This window comes from Fundulus heteroclitus, chromosome 3 (genome assembly GCF_011125445.2).
Source record: "Fundulus heteroclitus isolate FHET01 chromosome 3, MU-UCD_Fhet_4.1, whole genome shotgun sequence".
Taxonomy (NCBI): Eukaryota; Metazoa; Chordata; class Actinopteri; order Cyprinodontiformes; family Fundulidae; genus Fundulus; species Fundulus heteroclitus.
This window is the reverse complement of record NC_046363.1, coordinates 13,488,496-13,507,234: the sequence shown is the minus strand read 5'-3', so window position 1 is coordinate 13,507,234 and position 18,739 is coordinate 13,488,496. Positions and strand designations below refer to the sequence as shown.

Sequence of the window (18,739 nt, the reverse complement as noted above, 5' to 3'; positions counted from 1 at the left end):
GGTAGGTGAAATTAAGAGCATGTTAAGAAACACCAAGTCTTACAGAGGCTTTAAAGTGTGCATGATCTGATGCACATGAGGTTTGTATAGTGGGTGTGTGTGCTAGGATAAAGGGTTTAGATGCAATCATTCTAACTGTAATTCATCAGAAAACATCACTTTTTTTCCCTCATAGCCATCTCATTTTATTTTACATGTTTAGAGAAAACTCCTACAACAGGCATCACTCTCAGAGCCCACTGTGCTCTTGCTCCACCCCTGACAGAGACCTTTTCTCTTCATAAATTCTGTGCTCTCATGCCCTGTACCGCATTGGAACCTAGACCTGTAACCCCTAACGCTAACTTTGAAATCAGACCACATTTAAGAATTGTCTGACTACTAGGGGCGGTACTCATAGTTAGTGTCCCCAAGGGGTAAAAAATTATTATGTCAATATGTAGGTCAGGCAGTTGTCAGGTGGAGTCTCTTCAAGCATTAAGCCCAGTGAGTGAATCATCATCAGTACAGACCGAACATATTGTAACATTGTGATGAAGTTACATAATTGAGGCATATATGGTGTCTCAGAGTTGCAACAACCATGCAGAATCTTTCGACATGTCCCAAAATATCGGTGGTAGCCTGGCTTAGCTGGTGATTAAATTGGACATGCTAAATTATGATGTGCAATGCTGCAATGTTGTTTACCTGAGGCAGACTGGCTTTCAATTAAAATGGAATGCAAAACTAGAACCCAAAAGTGAGGTTGGTCTTTAGAATGGTGGCCAGCTGGGGTCCTCCAGAGGCAGTGATCTGCATGCTTCAGATGCTTCCCTGATTCAACACATGTGCATCAACAGAATGGTTCTTTTCTTGGTCTTTGAAGAGGTTTCTAACATGCTGAGGAGGTAATTCAGACATTAACTCGGCTGTATTGGCGCAGGGACACATCGGAAACATGCAGGATACTGGCTCTCGAGAATTGCAATTGGTCACACCTGTGCTGCAAGGTTAGTCTTCTCACTTCATGAATAGTCACTAGAAGAACACACTTGTCAAGACACACCAAGCACAGTTGCCCAATCTCATCTCCAAGCATTATTTTGTTTTTTTCAGGTTTGGAGAAAATATCTTCCCTTCCCTAATCCACCCCCTCCCCTCCCCGTTTTTAATACCTCAATTTTCACTGGTTCAGAAATAGCTTAACAATTGAGAGATAAAGCCCTACATGAAGTCTATTTGTGTATCTGGTGTTTCATAAGTCTGCAAAATTTACAGCCTTGTAAATTATTACATGAATGGAGCACACTGTTTGGCTCAAGAGGATTAAAAAGACAAAATATTAGGGTAGCTAATTACAGAAATGTTTTACTGGTCAAGAAAAATGCATCCACTAGAAAAAGGCTCAAAATATTGAGGACAGTGGATCACTGTGAGAAAAATCTCCTGTGAAATGATCAGAAACTGTGGCACAGCTTGTTTGTAACCACCAGAAGGATATCCGTTTGGTTTCTTATGTTTTGTCTTGATGTGCAATGTTGTTGTAATGTTGAATAAAAAGCTGTTAACACACATAGACGAGGGAAAAAAAAAAAGACAACTCAGAACTTGCTGTTAAAAATGTTACAATTCACACTGAATAGCAGACTTTACCCTGTGAACCTTGTACTTGAAACGAGCTCTAATTTTAGCTGCCAGATGTTACGGGGAGATATGGCGGATTACCCGGGGGCTAAACAAAAATGTGGTAAGAATAGGGTGATTTTCCAGTTTTAAAAAAAAGTGCATGTTATGAATCGTGTAAATCGCATAAAAACCTTTAATAGAACTCACCAAGTAGATAGTTGCTCTAAGGTAGAGGTTTTCAAATTTTATGTGGCCAGGGACCCTTTAGAAGCGGTAAGAATGTTCCAAGGACTCCTTTAGATTCCTCATGCTGATAGTATTTTAAACAGCATTTTGTACTATTAAGTACATTAGAAATGATGTATGTTTTCAAATATATATATATACCTAATATCAGAGATCTGGTGGAGATTAACTTATTCTCCATAAAGCCAGAGTCGATGTAACTGTTGTCATACTTCCTAATTTTAGCTGATTCGGCTTTTACCTTACTTGATGAAGTGGACGGAGTTAAATATTTGTCCATTGTGTTACTTAGCTTGTCAACCCTGACACATCCTCAGTAGAGCCTCCTCAGGCCCGACAATATGCGTTTTACGGACCCCCGACCGTGGTTCACGGACCCCCGAGGACCCCAGTTTGGGGGCCGCTGCTCTAAGGTAGCAACGTTAAAACTACAGCCATGTCATTGATAGAGTCTTGATAACTTTCAAAGATATGTCATATTCAGTTGTTTGTAAAATAGCTGGTTTTAGCAAAAAAAGAACAGAGACAGTAATGTTATCAGACTGAGTGATTACAGGGCCAATAGGAACACACTATAGAGCCAGTTAAAAGAAAACATTTTTTGGAAGAAGCTCAACTTGGATCACAAAATAGAAATTAATACATGCAGCCCCGCATTCATTATTCCGGGGCTTACTTGTTGTCTGTTGGCAGAGGGGGAAGGAGTACCAAAATAATGTATTCAAGTAAAAGTACAGTTTAATAAAATTGCCCTTAAATACAAATAAAGTTACCAGTATAAAATGTTACTCAGGTAAAAGTAAAATGTCACTTTAAAAGCTACTTTTTAATCAGCAGAAGAAAGTCCCTATCGTGCATTTCACAAAGGAAAAGAGAGATATTTGTCTCAAACGGATTTTAATTAAAGGATCAACTTATTCTACCAGGCTTTCAATTTTTGCAAGAACCAGCTCAAGAAATTGTGCTTTAAATACAGCGTTAGCCCTCAGCAAACAAGTTTTGCCATCACAAAGTCCCAAAATAATTTCTCGCTCTAACTGAATCCTGGAAGAACAGCAGCTCAGAAACTCTGGAGGATGGTTTCCTGGGCTGAAACATCACTTAAAGGGGAATGGAAATCTCTGCAAACAATGCAAAACCCATTTTAATCTTAAGCCTCACAAAACAGCACCTGGTGTGCAAACTGAAGGCTTTTTGCAGGAAAGCCAAAATAAACAAAACAAATACAAACCTGCATCATATTGTAACTCCCCTAAATATCAATAACTTTTCTGGAACAAAGAAAAAAATAGTTCTTTGAATAATAAACGGAATTATATTTAGTTTTTTTTTTTTTTTCCAAATGCTAACACTCCAGATAAAACAAATCAAAAGGCAACTGAATTATAATATAACACTTTACTCTCAGACAATAGAAGTAGGTCTGGCTCGTCTCATCCCATGCAACAGTAGTAAGGAGTGAGATATGTGAACTAGTGAATGAGGAATTTCAGTTTGAGATTTCTCTGGGGTGAGCTATTTATTTCGCCTGTATATCTAATGACTCTGTAGCCCTTTGAAGAAGATGGAAGTTTGACGGAGTCGCAGTGTTGTGAGCACACTTTCCCCACAGGAGAAGCCTGTGTAGAGCGGCTTCCCAGCTAGATGCTTCACTGGTTGCTGAGATGAGCAGAGTTTTTTATGCAGGTGGGGAAAAGAGTTCTGACTGGAGCTGCGTTAGATCACAGTGCAAAGCAGCTGGTAAACAACACATGCTCATACATGCAGACAAACGCTTTTCTGGCTCAATGGACAATCTGTGTTGACAAAAACTATTTGATTTTTGGAGGGGGGGGGGGGATATGAGATTACATTTTATGGGTCAGCTATCCTGTTAAAGGACAGTTTGAATGGAGGCAGGTCTGAGACTTGTGCAGCAATGCTTATGTTACAAATATGTACAAGCTTTCACCAAAGGTGAAGCTTGTAGCAAAAGGTGTGGAACATAAGTTTGATCGATCTAAGCAGTAGCCTCCATTGCCTGCATGTGTTTCACAAAAGACCCAATATCCCAACACCTATACAAGTAATTTGATCTTTCAGGCGTCACTTGAGCAACAGATTTCCTTGAACCCAGTGAAAAATGTTTCAAAAGGAGGCCTTAATCAGTGCAACAATTCACCAAATTACTTGATCTGTCGACAGACCATTGAGAAATTAGATTCAGTCTGAACGTGTCCTTCATTGCGTCCTTCTTGTAGAGGAAAGATTAAAATCCAATTCTGGTCAAGATTCAATCATCTCTAACACTCTTAAAGCATCACACATTTTTAGTCATAAGAAAGAGCAGCACATACATATTCATGTGAAAGACGAAGCTAACCACTTTAGCATAAAAGGAGCGGTGTAGGCAGTGAGAGAGCCAGCATGGTGAGGAGTAAATATTTGATGGATGAGCTAAGGCTATTTATGTGTTTTTAAATGATTAACTAAAGAAAGCCAAAGTTTAGTCCTGGTTCACTTGCCCGCTTTTAAATTTGCTTAAGTTAGTTACACCAAAAGGATCAATTCCTGATTGCAAATATGAGAAAATTGAAAGGAACACTCCAGTCCTGAGTGCTGAGCAATGCAACACTGCAAACCAATAAAAATGATCCAGAAAGTCCAAAGTTAAGGTACACTCATAAATGGCATAAATGTCAGAATATTTTTGGGATTTAAATGATTTATTTTAACAGCTTTTTGGAGAGATTTGAATCACATTCAATGACCTTTACTAATAAACATACACTTTAGATCAGTGGTCTCATTAGTGGAAACATACACTTTTTGTAGCCATACCGGGTTGTGCTGCAATTCTAGCTGGGTATTTGAGCACTCTTCTTTTTAGAAATGATAAATCTCCTTTAAATAGGTTTGTTTTCTGGAACACAAATCACCTTTTAAGCAGCGGTATAAATTTTTAGTAGAATACATGTTGCCAATTGGCCTTGAATTAACAACTGTGTTAGAAATGGTGCTCTCTAAGGACGATGATCCCAAACAAATCCAAACTGTTTTTGAAATGGTTAGCTTCCGGATAGCCTCTCTCGTGTATATATATATATATATATATATATATATATATATATATATATATATATATATATATATATATATATATATATATATAAATAGATAGATAGATAGATAGATAGATAGATAGATATAGATATAGATATAGATATATATAAATAAATAAATACACACACACACGCTGATTGTAACCAAAAGAGCATTTGAAAGAGGAGTGGGACTTGCCACACTAGGCAATTAAAGTATGAGTGATGTATCTAAAAAAAAAGTGAGCTGTGCAGTAAGGTGTGAGCTTAACATTACCACAATACAACTTTGGGTCAATCCTTAATCTGATGTGCACAATTTCAAAGTAACAACAACACAACTCAAATAAAACTACCACAGAGCCTCCTGAGTATTGATTATCAGTCTAAATTACCATGATTTTGTTTTTTGAAGACGTTAAAAAGTAAAAACAACAGAGAGAAAGGGAGAGACAGAGAATAAACAAACTAAAGGAGTTTTGGAGAAAGCATTTAAAGGACAGACAAGGTTCGAACGGGCAGATAGCTAGGATAAAGGTCTTAGAGTGAAGGTGTCTGGGGCAGGCAGGGAAAGGAGGAGGAAGTAAAGAGAGGTAGGTAAGGTGATTGAGACGAGAAGATGGGGTCAAGCTGTCTGTGAAAGAGAAGGCTTCCAGAATAGAAAGTTAAAAAGAAAATAACTGAACACTGTCGAAGACAGAAAGATGCTGACAATTACAAAAAAAGAAACAGGTAGGAGAACAAAACAAGAAGATACATTAAACTGAGAAAGAAAGCAAAGCAACATTAAATAGGAAATGAAATGCAGAAATAATGATGGAAGAGAAAAGAATTGCACCAGAGATCTGTGATCGCCGAGGGATAGTTCATTTTTAGGCAGTTCTCCGCACATAGAGTTTCACTTCTACAAAGATATCTTGGTACATCAATTAGTTCAACTAATTCCCATTGCCATCTGCTTTGCAATATTAGATGCACCTCTGGAGTAGCAAATCAGGTTCAGAAATTTTAGAGGGAGGGATGTTGATTTAGAAAATATGAGAATGATTTGCCTAATTGAAGCACCTACAGTAACTGTTCCCTAATTTAAGAGCATGAAGTCCCAGAGATAATCAGGTAGATTAAGTGTGATCACACCTTTCTCTCTTAGGAATAAGTGGCCTCTTTTCCTCATGTTGATGGATTTATCCTAAAATGAAGACCCATATATGAGGAGCTGCACGTTTCATGTAAAATGCTGTCTTTTTCGAACAGTAGGAGACAAAGAACAGAAATGATGCTGTTCTTACCTTCATAAGCCACCTTAAATCCATGAGCGCTTACTGCAAAGTCACTGGTAAGCCTCAATGAAAAAATGGAGTCAGAACTGGTAACAGGTGGAGGGATGGTAAAGCCTGTTAACCTGCAAAAAAGATAAAAAGAGATCTTAGGTCGGAATGTCTTATAACATCATATTGTAGACACATTAACTGTTATTACATACAGTGTTGGAAACATTGTAGTAAAACGAATAACATAGCATTCCACAAAACCATTTTGTGGTTAAAAGTTTGGATTTTGCAGAAACCTATATGCTGAAGCAATGCAATTCAAGAATCATCTCTACTGTGCCTCAGAGGACACCTTTGCTCCTTGGGATTACATGTAAAACAGTTTTCAAAGCATCTTAACTTTATCTCATTTTGTCAAGCTACAACCACAAACCTAAACATATTTTATGGGGATTTCATGTGACGGACCAACCAGCCGTGCATAATACATCAAAGGAATGGTAAATGGCTTGTACTTGTATAGTGACCCCAAAGTGCTTTACACTACAGTCATTCACCCATTCACTCCCTGACGGGGTGAGCTATGTTAGCAGACTGAGAAATGAGGCTGCCATACAATGGCGCCACCGGACCCTCTGACCACCGTAAGCAGGCGATTCGAGTGAAGTGTCTTGCCCAAGGACACGACTGAGACGGTCCGAGCAGGGTATCAAACTGGCAAACCGGCACTTGCAGGACAAACTCCCTAACTCCTACGACACTGTTGCCCCTCCCTCATGAAAGGCAATATGGTGGCGGCAGCATCATGGTCTGGGGATGCTTTGCTTCAGCAGGTATGAGGAAGCAGGTAGGTGTTTATGTGATGGTGGATGGAGCTAAATACAGGGCAATTCTGAACGAAAACCTGTTAAGGACTGCTACACTTAAGTCTGAGGTATAAGTAAGAAAAAAATATCTATGAAGCGCTTTTCACAGATATAAAAAAACAAAAAAACACAAATTGCATTAAAGAAATGGGGCCAATATAAAAGCATGTGAATTAATTCATAAAATAACAGAAGTTAAAATGCATCAGCCAAAGGGTTTTCTAAACAACAAAGTTTCCACAGAGTCAACCACACGGAGGGATAGGGGCAGGTCATTCCACAGTGTGGGGGCCAAGGCCTGAAAGGACAAGTGTGCTCAGGTTTGAGAACAAGTAATTGGGACTTTCAGGAGATTCTGGCCTTGAGACCAAATGGCACGCCCCAAAAGATTAGGAAGTTATGTACTCAGGGGCCTAGAACTAGAGTTCTAAAGTCAATACAGATTTTGACTGGATGCTACTGAGGAGTAGAGAAGACTGGAAGGATGTGTGCCATTCTAGATGAGCTGATCCAAAGTCTGGCTGCATAATTTTGTACCATCTGCAGTCTGTTTAAAGCCGACTTGTTGAAACAAGTAAAAACAGAAACGCAATTATCAATGCGAGGTGAGATGAGAGCATGGCTGACCGTTTCAAGATTGGATTCTTCTCACTTTAGAGATGATTTCTAAGGAGATAGAAACAGTCCTTGGTCAGCTGACAGGAGTGATACTCCAGGACATAGCGTAGTTTCCACAGATGAGCCAAGAGCACCAAGATGTGCTTTAATCAGGGGGATCTTTTTATCAAGAGCAATAATCAGAGTTTTCGTTATATAGGTTCACCTTCAAGTAGGACAACACACCGCAAACAACCAGAACTGCAACTGAGATCAAAGATCAAAGCATAATTATGTGTTAGAATGCTAAAAAAAAAAAATTACATTGTGCGATCTAATGAAAAACAAAAAGCGATCTTGAGAACTGAGATAGAGCAATCAATGATAAATCAGGACAGTATTCTATCAAAACCCAAGAGGGAACCCTCCCTTTTGTAGGAGGTGTTTCAGGGCTCACAGCTACATTGTAACAGGCTGATTCATTGCTGCATTTCAAATTAGGTGCAGATCCAAACAAATCCATTTACTTTCATGACGTCGTAAAAGAGATGTGTTGCTGACCATTCCTCAGATGTTCTATCGACCCTTCACTGCAGTGAGCCGGGCAGCAGAACATCACCTAAAACTTGTGTGCAGTAGTTGCCTCATGTTCCATTACTTCTTATTGCTAGTTTTGAAGCCATTTGAAACTGAATCTCAACTTGACAATAAGCCGGGTAAATAATGTTTGTAGCTGGCCAAACGTTGAAAAAGGAACCCTTGCAGTGACAGCAGGAGGAAAGGGGGCAGTATTTACAGCTTCAATAGAGTTTCCAATTATAGCACTGTGAACTGTGCAGTAAATAATTACCCTTTTTGCAGGTACTCAGAGCATGTCCAGACACTAGCAGCAGTAAGCAGTGATGCAATTTTAAACACAGGAAACATAACTTAAGAGTGACCTTGTAAGAAGCGCAATCACTCAAAAGACCATTGCACTCAATTTAAAAGTAACTCTGGTTTAAATTACAAGTGAAGGCAAGCTTGTGGACTACAAGACAAGTCATTGTTGGTGCATTTTAAATGACAAACAACAAAGGAAGGTGGTAGGACACAATTTAATGTTGTCACTTGTGATCCTTTCATTTGCTCATGTGTCTGACCAGTCACATCTGCTTTAACCATTTAAAAGCTGACCGCATTCAACAATGTATCAAGAACAGTTTTAATCTTGCTGGCTCCACTGACTCACAGAGATGAAGCTAAAAAGAAACAGCAAACTGAGCACTAGCTGAAAGTTATGACCAACAAATATGAATTAAAACATTTTGAATTTTGTTTCATACTGCAGATTTCTACAAATTTGCATTGGGAGAAATTCATATTTCATGAAGAAAAATTTCTTCACTCAAGATGCAAGATCACTCTCTGACCTTGGTTCAGAACTACAAAGGTAACACTGAAAAGACTTGTCACATACCAGAGACCCTTCATCCCACCTTTAGTGACAAACCCCACCGCTGTGTTGGCACAGCAGGGGCTAAAAAGAGTAGGAGGACCCAACAGTAATTTTTCCAAGATAAAGTAATGTATTTTCAAAGATTAACAGTTTGATGTCAAGCTTGGAAGGCCTTAAAATTGCCCCCTTCTCCAAAGTTTGAGGAGGAGGATCCATGGGGGCACTAATTACTGGCTGAGAACAGGACAATCAGTGGCTGCAGACTGAATGCACCCACCAGGTTGAGTGCACTGCTGATAGAGGGAAGCAGAAGAAAAAAAAAAGAGTCCTGAAATGCAATAGTTACAGGACAGAGGAACACAAGTACCTCACCAAAGTGAGTACATTCATCACGGTTTTGTAAATTATTTATTATATCTTTTCACAGGACAACACAGAGTAGGTGACACTTTGATACAATGTGAAGCCGTTGGTGTACAGCTTGTATAATATTGTAAATGTGCTGTCCCCTTAAAATAATAGAACACATAGCCGTAAAATACAGCTGGCAACAAAAGTGAGTTCAGCCCTGAGTGAAAAAGTCCAAATTGTGCCTAATCAGCTATTTCCCCCTCTTTGGTGTCACGTCACGTGACCCCTTGAAGGGGTATCGAGTGTGTTAAACTAGGTGTCATTGCCCTCACATTCTTTCATTCTGGTCACTGGAGGCTCAACATGGAGCCTCATGGTAAAGAACTTTCTGAGGACCTGAAAACCAAAGTTTTGCTCAACATAAACATGGCATAGGCCAGGGACCTTCAACTTCAGTCCTCCTGGTCAGGTGTCCTGCAACTTTTATATGAGTCTCTTCTGCAACACAACTGGGTCAAATAATCAGGTCATTAGCAGGACTCTGGAGGGGTTGACTGCACACCGTGGAAGCAATTCAGCCATTTGATTCAGGTGTGTTGGAGCAGGAACACATCTACAAGTTCCAGGACACCAGACCGCGAGGCCTGGAATTGAAGACCCCTGGCCTAGGCTATAGGACGATTGCCAACACCCTGAAATTGAGCTGCGGCTCAATGGCAAAGACCATACAGCGATTTAATAAGACAGGTTCCACAGGCCCTGTTCCACAGATCAGGGCCAAATAAAACTGAGTGCACATGGCCTGTGTCAGAGCCAGTGATTTGTCTTTTGAAAACAGATTAATGAGCGCCAGCGCTGCTGCAGAGGTTGAAGGGGTGGAGGGGTCAGCCTGTCAGTGCTCAGGCCATACGCCCCACACTGCATCAAATTGATCTGTATGGCTGTCATCACAGAAGGAAGCCACTTCTAAAGATGATGCACAAGAAAGCCACAGAACAGTTTGCTGAAGACAGACAGACTAAGGGCAATGGTTACTGGAACCAGGTAGTGTAGTCTGATGACACCATGTAAAACTCCTTTGGTTTAGATGTTGTCAAGAGTGTGTGGCGGATAGCAGGTGAGGACGACAAAGACACATATGTCTTGCCTACATCTATGCATGGTGGTGGGAGCTTCAAGGTCTGGGGCTGCATGATTGCTCCCAGCTGAGAGGAGTCTACAGTTCATCGAGGGAACCATAAATGCCAACATATACTGTGATCTATTGAAGCAGAGTATGATTCCCTCCCTTTAGAAACTGGGCTGTAGAGCAGTATTCCAACATGATCACGACCCCAAACACACCTCCAAGAGAAGTACTGCCTTGCTAAAGAGACTGAGGGTAAAGATGCCGGACTGACCAAGCACGTCTCAAGTCTTAAACCATATGAGCGTCTGTTGGGCATCCTCAAAAGGATGATGGAGGAGTGCAAGGTCTCTAATATCCACCAGCTCCATGAAGTCTGGGATGGACGAGTAGAAGAGGAACCTGTGAAGCACTAGTGAACTATATGCCCAGGACAGTTAAGGCAGTGCTGGAAAATAAAGGTGGTCACGCAAAACTCTTACACTTTGGGCACAAATTTGACTTTTTTACTTAGGTGTGTACTGACTTTTTTGCCAGCGGTTTAAACATTAATGGCTGTGTATTGAGTTTTTTTTAGAGGCAGCAAATTTCTACTGTTATACAAGTTGTACACTGACAATTTTTATATTGTATCCAAGTGACATACTGTCAGTGAGTTCCCATAAAAAGGTATAATAAAATCTTTAACAAAAATGTAAGGGGTGTACTCACTTTTGTGAGATAATGTATAAGCAACTAACTGGCTTTTTAATAAGATTTTAAATTTGTGCTCCATTCATTATCAGAGAATGGCCTGAAAGTGAAGATAAAGATGTGCAGAAGTGGAAAAAGATTTGCTGCTATGGCAACATGTGATAGGGAGCAGGAAGGACAAGAGAGAACAGATGCAGCGCTACAGTAGCATACAGTAAATGGGCTAGTCTGACACATTTGGCCTGATAAACAAGATCACAGCTCTTCAGGATCCAAAATTCAGAAAGTTGTAGAAAAAAGTAATAACCTGTGGTCTGGTGATACATTGTGAAGAATAAAGATGTGGTAAAAAATAAAACTGGCCTTATTGAAGCTTAGAATGAAAAAATAGAAGACGGTATCTCCCAAAAATACACAGATAAGGCTTGTTGAAAATGATTTGTATAGATTATACACATTCTAGATTAGATGTTTACATTTTTAATTCTCTCTAAAATTTGTGAAAACAAGCATTTAAAAAACACAGAATTTCTAAATGCCAACTTGTTTTTCCACATGATTTCAAATGCCAGTGGACAGCTAGGTTTAGGTTCGTTTCAAACCAACTTCAACACTGTGACCTAAGCTTGTCTTTGAAAAAACAAACAAAAAAAAAAAAAGACTTAATGATCTCCCTACCAACTACAGCCTGCTGCTTTGGCAACAAGAGTGTCTGATGAATAGATAGAAAACGACGTAAACAATTAAACACCAATGGGCTGCCTGTCTATTGAGCTTGTGATTTAGCCATCCAACACAGGTTTGCACTAAAATTTCACTTGGATTTGTGGATCAACAAAGATATGCTAAATCATGCTCTAATCTTGGGGGAGGTCATATTTGAAAAGAAGATCTCTATTTATATACTAAAAAAAATGAATTTACAGTGGTTAGGACAGCAGAAGGAGCCTTTAAAAATGTGTGCTGTGGTGTTTATTATAGAGTTTTCTTTGAATGCTTTAAATGCACTAAAAAATTGGTTGGTGACTGAAAATCTTTCAACTTTACCAGTGCGACAAGCAAGTCAGAAGCTCAGAAATCCTAACTTTCTTTCAAGATAGTGAACACTACATAGCTGACTGGGTAGCTTGCACCACGAAGAAGACTCTCAGTGTGAAAGTCGCAAATTAAGGAGAACATGACCCCACAATTTTGGTACAAAAAGGTGTTGAAAGATAAAGTCAGAGGAGCCACAAATGTTTAAAACACTATAAAACAGAAATGTTTTAATAGGGGGACTGAGCAGCTACTCAATTGTTCTGTTTCATACTTTTCAACCTATGTCAATCATGGAACATAGTTGATTGGAAAATGTTGGCAGCCTTTTTTTTAAATCTGAGACTTATGGTATGATCTACTTACTGTACAGGAAATATGCACATGCTGATGAGCTTTTCGGTACCCCTTAGCAATGCTAAAGAAGCCAGTTGTAATAAATGTTTAGAAAAAAATGGTAAAATCAGTAATCTGATCATCATACAAAGAATTACTAAATATTCAGAATAAAAAAGGCTCCTTCTATTTCATATTTAGTCCCATACCAAATGACCTAAATGTCCAGACTTATCGGTAAGTCTGAATCTTTTCCTCCTTGACATAGTGGTTATTTATTTTCAAATAATCTTAGAGAACATAATTTAAATGTCTAGTGATATGTTGCACTTTTATAATTTCAGTGTTGCAATACATGCAGTTGCTAAGGAGTTAGAATTTGTCTTTAAATGTTGATGCTGTTTCTGTTTTAAGTTGGGTTTTATTTAATTTTTTTTTTCCAGAACCCGGAGGGTTGTACTGTGATTGCATAATTCCAGTAATCGAGGGACAGCTTTGTAACCTTGTTCGGTTTCAATTCAAGCAGATATTTAAAAAAAATACTTTGAATGTTACCAATTATATTTTCTTTAATCAAAATTAGATCAAATTGGCATCAAGAGGTCAAAGAAATCAAAATCGGCCTAAAAACTCACATTTTTAGAATCACATTTTTAACTTGTAAGGATAGTTAAAACTTTACATTTTGAGCAGCTGGTACAGTTTACAGTTAATTTTGAAATTATTCTTATTTCCTGAAATATGATATGAAATGAGAAGAGGGTAATTTGTTTTTAGGCCCTTCAAATGCAACAGCTTTGCTGACAACAAGGCTATGTATTTTCAACACATGATTAAATGACTTCACTCCTTCACACAATAATTTAGGTTAAATTTGAGTTAGGTATCCTACTGTTTGTCTCATCCTATCAATTTAAAGTACTGTCTGCAGAATGTGTTCTAAATGCAAAAAAAAAAAAACACAAATCATTTGATGTCTCTCGGATAACCTTTTGCTTTGACATGATAAAAGCAAGTGCATCAGTAGTCGTACAAGGTCAAAATCAAATGCCTTGGGTTAAAAAGTATTTCACGGTTTTGATAAAACCCCTCTGAATAACAAAAACGGTTAAGTGGCAGAACAAGCTTCAAGTCCCAATGCCAATAATATATGTTTTTCCCGATAATTTTAAAAGTTAAGAGGGTTACTCACAACAAAATAATTATAAATAAATAGTATTTCGCTTCATGAATAGAAATTACCAGCACCACTAGTGTGACTCAGAGAGAGAGAAAGACCAGGTGTCACGCATCTGTATTGGTTTCCAAATCAACCAGAAATGTCAATGTGGGTTTAGAGACACCAGCTGCCTGAGCAGCTACAGCGTCCCCCGTTTATGAATCACAGCAACAACAGTGGCAAAAGAATGAGTGTATGTGCCTGGGAACAGAGGGCCAATAATTGGCTGGACAGATGCAGCCTTTGCTTCCACCTGAACACACTACATCAGCCCTGAAGGCAGCTGTCAGACATTCCCGCCACCTGATTAGTGTGTCAGGGGAAGAGTGTGCCATAGAAGAACAGAATAGGGAGACGGAAATGATGTAGCTCAATTTGTCTAACTCAGTGTCTGTCTTTCTCCATCTGTCTAACGCTCTATGTTGTATTAGCTCTGTTGCTCTGAATCACTTTGTTTGTTTCTCATTTCATGGGATCATTTATAATGGGGAGTAGTGGCCTAGTGGTTAGAGCAGGGTTATTGCGTCTTGGGAATGCTGCAAGTTCCCCGGTTAGATTCCCACAGACTGGCCTTCTGGGTACCTAAGCGTGGCCTTTAGACTCAAAATGCTTGCTGATCAGTGGAAGCCCACTGTTCGCTAAAGGATGGGCGATTAAATGCAGAGGACAAACTTCATTGGAATTTACAAAAGTTGTTGAAATGACGAATTAGGATTATTATTATCTGCAACGTTTCCGTTTTGTATTCCTCTTGTTTATTCTTCCGCTGAATAAGTGTTCTGACTGGTCTTGCCAAGTAACCAACCAGATTACGCAGCTTGCCTTCGGTTTATTGTTGGAAACATGAAATGGGAAAATAAAGTTTATCTGTTACTAAGGTGAATAATGACCTACATCATAGCCTTGAGCTAAGAATAAAGGAACACATTAAAAAGGGTAAGTTATAGACTTCATAAATTGCAGTTTTATTTCATGAATCATAAAAGCTTTTATTGTATTAATGCATAAATCCTCTTTCTTTCTCAGTTTCCTTTTAACATGCTTTACACATCTGTGCTTTCTATAAATGAAAACACCTCTAAGCACATTACTGATACTGAAAAAAGTTCACTTTGAGTCGTTTTTACTCAGTAACACCAAGGAGTGATATTCTTAGTGTAGCATGGTAGTGTTTATGTAGTGAATTTCCTGATTAAGAAAAAACAAACAAATCAGAACCACATTTCTTAGTTTCTGGTTTTGGCCACCATTTGGGGCCAACCAAAGTTTAACTAGGCCAATTCCAGTGAACAGACTATTTCTTAGTGCATGTAAAGAAAGAAGAAAGAAGCACCGCGTACCTTTTAGCCACTAGGAGGCACTAGACCTGTAGCGTTCAGATCTAGCGCCCCTGAAGGCCACTGGCAACACTGCACTGTCACAAAATTAAACAGTCTCCCTCCATGTTTTGGAATCTGATACCAGAGCAGTTTGGACCAGCAGATTGAGATGTGATGGAGTTACTTGAAAAGACAAGGCCACGTTCACGCCTTTTTACTCAGAGTATCCCATTGAAACGGAGAGGGAGAGGACGAGGCCAAGCTGTGGGAGACGAAGAGGGAGCCGTGCAATAGAAGGACGGGGCAGACAAAAGGCCCAGTCGTCTGATTATGAGAGGCTGTGGGAACTTCGACAGAAGAGAAGAGCTGACATGCAGGTCTGTGAACTATATTTATTGTATGTTGTAATAATAACCATGGCCATGACAAACTTTGACTTGAGGATGAGAAAAGTAGAAGCATGTCAGGTTAACTCTGGTGTTTAAAGGGATCTCAGACTGCCATAAAGCCTGGGTCACATGACCCATTCAAAGCCGAATCTGACCCTCTCAAGTTATACAGGCGAGTTTTTGAGAAGGGCAGCCTGTACTGAGCATCGATACACACCAAGTGTTGTTTATTGCCCTGAAGAATCATTTAGTATATCTCAAATTAAGCCAATATTTGGGTCAAAACTTACATTGTGCTGCTTTAAGGGTCATTTAACCTTATGTAGTTCAAAAGGTTACTCTTCTAGACTCTAAAGGGAGTTTTTGTCACAATTAACATAAACATTTCATGAGTAAAGAATCTTTGTGAGGTTACCATTAAACTTCACCAGCAGATTGCAACCAGCCCCGTCGGTACTGAAACAGTGCATCAGTGTCAAAGTCTGCTAAACATCAAAAGAATCAAGATATGTTCTGTTCAGGAATGATAGACAAAAAAAACTGAAAGCATTATTCCAGTCATTAAGTGAGGAAAATGTGATAAATTTACCACACAGATAATCTATAGTAATATGCATTAACTGATTTCATTAGTGAAATTGAAACCGTTCACACTTGATTGCCACAACAGAGAAAACCTGTTTCTGTAACAGTTCTTTCGGTGCTGATTTAAACCTATTTAAGTTAAAGTACATACAATAATGAAAGTTTTTTTTTTTTGTTTTTTTCATTTTCTTTTAAAGCATGCAGTTAACTGTCTGAAGTCTAACTAAAACAAAAAAGAACCCTTTGACTTTGGTTTTTGCAACCTCGGGTTTGAAAATATAACATACCGCTCAGATCTGCAGGGAAGATATGTCTCTCCTCCAGTTAATAGAGGAAGAAATACAGCTTTTTTATATCTTTATATCCAATAGCATAAAACTACTGTGTTTGGTAACTCTTTGAATGTCATTTTACACACATGTGCTAAAGCTGGGATATATATATAACTACTGGTTTACATGATAATAAAAGAAATCTTAGTTAATATTATCAGTTTTTAATTTTATCTACCCAAGGCACTGAATTATTTTATTTATTTATTTATATATATATATATATATATATATATATATATATATATATATATATATATATATATATATATATATATATATATATATATATATATATATATATATATATATATATATATGTGTGTGTGTGTGTGTGTGTGTGTGTTTCATGTATTATGTAATTAAAATACTGCTGGCAAAAACAGCAGTAACTATTCAAAGCTGGTGTATAAAATAAACAGCTCCCATCCTTTCTATAGAAGCAGAGGAATGGACCAACATTTTTTTCACCCTGGCTGAATGTGAAAATGTGAAAAAATAAATATTAACAGACTGAACTAAAAAAAGGAACATTGGAGGATAAAACCCCCTGCAAAATACCCTTTCCTTTATATTTTCTGGTAAAGTTACATAATGTGGGTCTGGTTAATGGATTTATATAAGAATGATGACGAAAGAATCACCTGTTGCCAAACTGTTGCATGTTAAGGCAGCTAAATTACAATTGAAAAACAGCATGTTTATCCAAACATATGACTCAATATATGTTTGTCTTTCTAACTAGAAAAGTAGCAGTGCAATGGCTACTATAATGAGAACACAGTCAGAGCTTAGAAACAGTGAAATTAAAGACATCATTACCAAAACAGTTTCCACTCCACTATCCTCAGCGTATAATTTCAACAGAATAATGAACGATTCAACCAGATCTTCTCAAGCATGAGGGATTGAGCAAAACGGAAATGCATCTCAGGGTTAGAGGCATATGGGGAAACTTCTCAGAGCAAGGATAATACACAGATCAATCAGGAAACACCCCAATCAGGTCCATTATGGTGATGTCCATTTCATCAAATGAAAAAAAAATGATTGTTGCTTTTGTCATTTTCCCTTCTGAATATAGACCTTAATTATTTATGACCATAAATAAATTAAAAGGCCTCTTTAATCTTGATCAAGGTTTCTATTTATACATACTGTGAAAGGGCAAGTGGAACAGCTCAAAAACAAGCCACTCTGTCCTCATATTCACCTTATTATTAGTTTTATGTACATTATTAAAAATTATATCTAGGATACCACATATCAACGTACATGGCATGGAGAAAAGCAAAGTAAAATGAAACTATTTTAGATGGCAAATAAAATGATCATGTAGCTAGATGTTCTAAATTTGATATGTGGGTAGAGTAGACAGTTATGGTTATCTATTAAAACCAGAACTGGTTCTTAAATGTTTTTATGAAAAACACAGATGTTAGTTAAAAGGAATATTTCAGTAAATGTTTGATGCTTCCTTGGCTGTACTCTGGGCTAATTGTAGTTTCCTCGGCATCCTTGCTAATGAATGTCCTGTAATCCCCATCCTGATCTATAAACAAGAGTCAGCATTTGTGGCTGCTCAGTAAATTCCCAACAGTCACGGTGATCACTGATTAATATTCTGAAACTGTGCTGCAAGTGGGAAGGAAATGCAGAGTTTCATGCAGAATGTCTGAATACCAGCTGGACATATTTAAAGACTTGACTGTTTATGAGTCACGGCACAACCAGCATTTAGAGATTCAGCAGAAAACAGGGATTCTAAGCGCAACTTTAGGACCAGCTTCTACAACACTGGTGAAAATTTGAATTTTCTACCAGCAGACACAGAGGCTTGTATGCCATTCACAAGCCAACCTTCGGTCCAAACACATTTGTGTTATATTCATCTTGGTCACCAAAACCTAAAATAAAAATAATTAATAAGAGTAATAAGAGTAAAATAATAAAAAGTAATCATTCTGTAAAAACAACCTTAAAAGAAATCACATGCCATCTGAAATATGTTCCATTCCTTCCAAATTCAACTTTCGTTTTTCCCTAAATGTATTTTTTGACCATTTTTATTTTTTCACCTAAACCTTTCCACAGTCATATGATTAATAAATGTCAACCAAACCCAGATTTGTTAGGATTAATCTAGAATTAGCTCCTGAAAACCTGCTTTTCATTTATCTATGAGCATATTTTACAGTATCACACATGTTTATTGGGACAGTAAAAGACCGTTCTTCTTCATCTATAT

At 38.2% G+C, this 18,739-nt stretch overlaps 1 protein-coding gene across 1 annotated transcript in view; it reads right to left on the bottom strand.

Moving 5' to 3' along the window:
- The window catches only part of LOC105927715 (CUB and sushi domain-containing protein 3), a 241,247-nt gene that overhangs the window by 187,461 nt on the left and 35,047 nt on the right, over positions 1 to 18,739 (bottom strand). Inside the window, exon 3 of the mRNA XM_036127573.1 lies at positions 6,224 to 6,336. Coding sequence (XP_035983466.1) covers positions 6,224 to 6,336 — 113 coding nt within the window. The remainder of the gene's footprint in view (positions 1 to 6,223; positions 6,337 to 18,739) is intronic.